At 28.9% G+C, this 5966-nt stretch overlaps 1 protein-coding gene across 1 annotated transcript; it reads right to left on the reverse strand.

The window, feature by feature from the left end:
• Positions 1-4010: 4010 nt before the first annotated feature.
• Positions 4011-4544, reverse strand: LOC145569867 (uncharacterized). The gene has a single exon (XM_081628876.1). It carries the CDS (start codon positions 4542-4544, stop codon positions 4011-4013), a length of 534 nt encoding a protein of 177 aa, XP_081485002.1.
• Between the last annotated feature and the right edge of the window lie 1422 nt (positions 4545-5966).

Genomic DNA, 5966 nt, shown 5'->3' on the forward strand with positions numbered 1-5966 from the left:
ACAATACCATTTATATATCATTCTTAATCATTTTCTAAAATTACTAATTACTTATTGATTATAATTGATAAAAAAACCAAATAGTAAAGCACCAATATAGAAATTGACCCTACTTATTTTTTTTAATAAAAAAAATTATTACAAATATTAAAAAGATAAAAAAAAAATATATTATTTAACAAAATAAGATAACATAAAAATTACAAGTAATTTATGAATACTCATAATTATATGTATAAAAAATATGGAATATTCTACTGTAAATACTGTTTCATGCAGTTTGTTAATTCAAAAATTATTTAATATAATTTATTAATGCTAATTGAATCCACATTAATTTAAAACTAGATTCAACACTAACAATGTTGTTTTCAAATCAACAAGGTCCACTCGAAACTATGTATTATAAGCAATATCTTTATATTAATAATGTTGATATTATTTACTTTATTTGAAACGATTTAACTCATTATCATGTAAAGTGATATAAATTAAAATTATCATAGTTGTTTAATTTTTTTTCATAAAAACGATTTAATTTTATTTGGTTATTTATAACTAACTAATGTAATGATATTTTTTATAAGATAACACCAAAACTCTATGAGAAAATTGATGTTGAGATAGGGACGCTATTTTCTGATGTTTATCCAAAAATATATCTCGAGATCATTAACAAACTCGGTCAAATAGATAATTGGATGAAGCATGATTAAACTAAAAATAGTCAGTATTAGAAAATTTTGTCAACCATTAGCATTTAAATGATCACTTTTATCTCTCAACAAAGAAGTAATATTTAGAAACCCGACATGTTCTGGCATGATGATGAATATTTTATTATTAATTTGAATTCTATTGATGATATGAATGCAATTTTGTATTCGGGGCCCATATGCTCTTTGGTAAACCTGCTATAGTGAAACTTTGACATAAGAGTGTTAAGTATGATTTTCATGTTGAAATTTTAAAATTGTCCCATATAGGTTAAATTTCCAATTTGCCTTTAAATTGTTAGGGTCTTGAGACTCTAAGTAGAATTGGAAGTTTAGCTTGTTTGAGGTTTCTATTTGTGTTGATAAATGTACATCAAGATAGCTTAGAGTCTCCTTTTCTCGGGTTCTCATTGAAATAAATGTCACAAAGGCCTTGCCAATATTAATCAATGTTTAAAGTTGTTCTGGTGAACTGCTGAAACTAAAGGTATATATGAGTAGACACCACATTTTTGTGTTAAGTACAATAAGGTGGGACATGACTGTGCTGCTGTTAAGCCTAATCATACTGCTGTTAAGCAGTATTGTTGGGGAAATTGGTTATCGGGTCACAAAAAATTGTAACGAATTGAACAAATTAACACTTCGAGCGCGTAAACAAAATTACTTTCCTAAAGTAATATTTCGGCCCTAATATACACACCGTGTATCACAAAATTACTAAAAGATACAACGAAGACAATGAAAATAGTGTGTAGTATATTTCCGATCTAATGTAAAACAAACATTGATAGTTTATGATGATGATAAATTGGGAATTGCAAAGGTTTTCAAGAAGTGAAATATAAACTGAATTTTTCTTTTGAATATGTTTCATCGTATCTTATGGGTATTGGGTATTTCATGTGGCAACCTTTATTGTCCTTCTTTTACTGCTACTTTATTGGGTGTTGGGTATTTCGTGTGGCAGATAAGCTACTTTATTGGGTGTTGGGTATTTCGTGAAGCAGTAAAAGAAGGACAATAAAGGTTGCCACATGAAATACCCAATAATGTCATCAGATTGGGAGAATTTTGATAACAAATGCATGTATTTTGGTTGAGAAATGAGCAAGTTATGTTATATTCATGAGCTTAGTACGAGACTTTCAATGGAGGTTCCTCCATTGTTAATCACTTTTTAATTTTTAATTTTTTTAAAATATTTAGATAAACAAATTTTTGTTAATCTAATGACATTTTTGTATATATATATATATATATATATATATATATATATATATATATATATATATATATATATATATATATATATATATATATAGAAAATACAAGTTAATCTGCCAGATAAACAAATTTTTGTTAATCTGATGACATTTTTGTAAATATATTGAAAAAGCAGGGTCATTTATTCAGTACTTTTGGTGAGCTGTCCAATTATTGTTTGTTTTTTGTTTTTATTGTTTGGCGAGGAAATTACACATGTACCCCTCAACTAATGCATGAAAAGACGCATATACCCCTCCACTGCTACTTGAAGAGACAATTATACCCCAAGATAAATAAATTTTGTTTATCTGGGGAATTGACTGGTATCCCTCATATATATATAGGATATGTAATGAATTATTTGATAGAGGATATCTACAATTTATTAGAGGATATGATTTAACCTCAATTGAACTAAAATGTATCCTCAATAGACAATATTGTATCCTCAATCTTACTAAATGTAATCTCAATAGGCAATATTGCATCCTCAATATAAGTTAATGTAACCTCAATCTAACTAAAATGTATCCTCAATAAAATATAAAATATTTGATGGAGGATATGTATAGTTTGTTTGAGGATATTTATATTTTGATGGATGATATGTACAATTTGTTTAAAGAAAATGTTTTAATTAATGAATGATATGTACAATTTGTTAGAGGATATGTTTTATTTAATAGTTTGATGGATGATATATACAATACTGTTTATTATTAGAGAATATGTATAGTATATTGGAGGATATGAATTATATATCACTCTCAAATCATCCAAACAATGTATTATTTGATAGAATGAATGAAAAGTTTATTGGATGACATATACTATTTGATGAAAACCAAAACCCAAAATTAATTAATTAAGGAAATATTGAAAAATGGACTCTAATGTTGTCGTCAAATTAAAAACAATTAAAGTAATCATAATATTCTACATTAGTTGACCATTACTAACACAAAATTTCTCTCTCCCCTTTCTTTGCTCCTCTGCAATAATGAACATTACCCACTCCATAGCCATACATCAAAATACAAGGAAAATCATCAAAAATAGAAATAAGTAAAACTTCATACAAAAAATCATCATTTACATCATATCGACGGCTTTACCGGCGGGTGGTACGGTGAGATGGCTTAAGAAACCATCATTGAAGGAGGGAGGAGAGAGAAAGCAAGGCCAACTCACCATTAATAGAGAGAGGAGAGATAAAGTAAAGAATTGAAGATGAATAAGAGAGTTGTAGAAGTGCAGTAGAAATTGGGGCTGAACATCGGTAATAAGCTTGTTGGGCTGAACAAAGTAAGATCCGGCCAACAAACCTGCGCGTCTTACACAATAAATAAATAAATAAATATATATATATATATATATATATATATATATATATATATATATATATATATATATATATATATATATATATATATATATATATATATTTTGTTCAATGTATTGCATTTAATTTTCAAACGACCACTATAAGATCATTTAAAATAAGATGATTTTCATTATTAAGTACATATATAACCCCTACACATATACTTGTGGTTGAGAGATATGTCACACAAACTTTACTAATAACCATAGAAAATTAATTGACCTCCAATCACATTATTTTTGATCATGTTTAGACACACAAATTACATTATAATACAATATATATATAGAAAAAGATTTAAATTACAATACTAAAACCCCAAAATTATAATCACACAGATGTATTTTGTACCACACACTACACATACACACTCATAGACTCATTCCTTAATTAAACATCCAAACCAACCCTACCCCTTTTCAATTAATTACAATTACTATGAACAAGAGGTCAATACAAAAAACATTGCCCTTGAATCATTTCTCCTATGACACCCAAACCATTAAAATTGATTAATGTACAAAAAAAAAAAAAAAAAAAACAAAAAACAAAAAAAAAAAACTAGATTTTAAAGCTTGAGGAAACAAATATACAAATAAAACAAAGAACAAAAATATTGGCTAAAATCGTGAAATTTATCATCATTGTTGTTGTTCCCTTATTTTTTCTCCTTGAGAAGGGCTTCTCCAAAATCCTGTAGCATAGAATTTTTCCCACATTTCCTCTTCCAATTGCATCAACTCCTTATCCATAATATTATTATCATCACTACTAATACTCCCACAAGTTCCAGGATCCATCACCACCAACGTCGTCGCCATATCAGTTTGATACCTCATTTCTTCTAAAGGGATGCTATATCGACATGGACTTGCCCTACTCGAGGCGGCGAATGATTGAAGAGGGAGGAGGCCTTTTTTCATCATTCGTCGCCTTCGGTGTGTTCTTAGGGCCTTCTTGCATATACTTGCTGGAACCTTGTACACAACTAGCACAAATAAATTGATTAATGTGCATGGACAACAACACCACACCGCAGCGCACTCCGCTGTGGTGCCTCCAGCCATCTCCGCCAATCTACCGTTAGGTGGTAACGACGGAGATGGTTGTAGGAGTGCGTGTTTCCTCCTATACGCTGCTGTCCCCGGACGGAGGTTCATTTTCTTCTGAGTCATAATGTACGTACCAAAATAATAATAATAATAATCTATATATTTATATACTTACATATATTATAGTCAATGATAATCGATTACCCTGACTCCTGAAGAATATTCAGGACTCGGGTTGTGGAAATCCCTTCCCTATATTTATTTATTTATTTTAAAATATGTAAGTTAATAGAAAAGCCGATAGCCCAGCCTCACAAACGGATCTCGGGAGATCCGGTTGTGATCACGGGGAGGACAAATATTAGCTTCAAGAAGGACGATCATTGGTAACTTAGGGTACAATAATAGTTTTTTAAAATGGAAAAATGTACGCTTTACCATGAAAACAGGGGAGATGTTTTGATATATAATGTTTTAGTTTTTTTCCTCCTATTTTTATGTTGTAATGAATGAAATTTCGCAGGAAATTTATGATATTTTGTGGTACATAATTTATGAATTGTGGACGAGAGACTTTGAGACAGAAGATGGTAGACAATGATGAGTTGCACGTAGATTAATTTAGCATGTGAAGCAACTCCATATCAAAAACTTTGAAGTACATATAAAAGGTGCACGTACATTATAGTACGTGCATTATGCTTATTTCATGTTGTTCAACTATTAAAACTACATTAGTAGTATTTAAATTAAAAAAAAAAAAAAAAATAAATAAATAAATAAATAAGAATTTGGTTGATTAAAGGCTAGTTTTGAGATTTGGTCAATAAAAAAAAGGGGAAAAATATACTTTCTATCATGTTGAATATGGAAAATAAAATGTGAAATGAAACTTTTATTTAGAGTTAGATTTTTTTTTTTTTTGGTGAAATGAGACTTCGATCTATTACAAACAATTTTATTTAGCTATTATCATTGGAAATAAAGGATAAGTAAGTCCACACTTACAACGCTAGCTTTAACTTTCTGCAGGGCCGACCCTTAGGGTGTGCGGCATGCGCAACCGCACAGGGCCCAAAATCGCTTGGGGCCTCAAAGTTTACAATTATATAAAAAAATTGTTGTACAAATTGTTAGCGTTATTGTTGTGGCTTAGTGGTAAGTATGGTGATACTAAGTTTTGTAGATACGTGGTTCTAGCCTTGATTATGTACTTTTTTAAATTTATTTTTAACTTTTCTTAATTTTAATTTTATAATTTAAAGGTTTGGATATTCTTTCGATTTTCAAATACTTCGTCTGTGCTTTACTTTTCATTTTAGTCTTTTTTTTTTAAAAAAAAAAAAATTCCATTCCTATATTTTGAAAGATTGTAACAATATTTATATTTTTTATCCCCAATAATGGTCTCTTGACTCAATTTCATTTTTAGAAAATATTACCATTCTCTCTCCTCTTTACAATAACCGGTAAATACTTTTATAACTTATTTTTATTTTTGCTTTTCAACATATTTTTTTATCTCTTCAATAGTATTACAAAAAT

Source organism: Chenopodium album, chromosome 2 (genome assembly GCF_948465745.1).
Source record: "Chenopodium album chromosome 2, dcCheAlbu1.1, whole genome shotgun sequence".
Classification (NCBI taxonomy): Eukaryota; Viridiplantae; Streptophyta; class Magnoliopsida; order Caryophyllales; family Amaranthaceae; genus Chenopodium; species Chenopodium album.

Coding starts and splice junctions, on each gene's coding strand:
- LOC145569867 (XM_081628876.1), bottom strand. CDS start 4,544: ATGACTCAGAAGAAAATGAACCTCCGTCCGGGGACAGCAGCGTATAGG.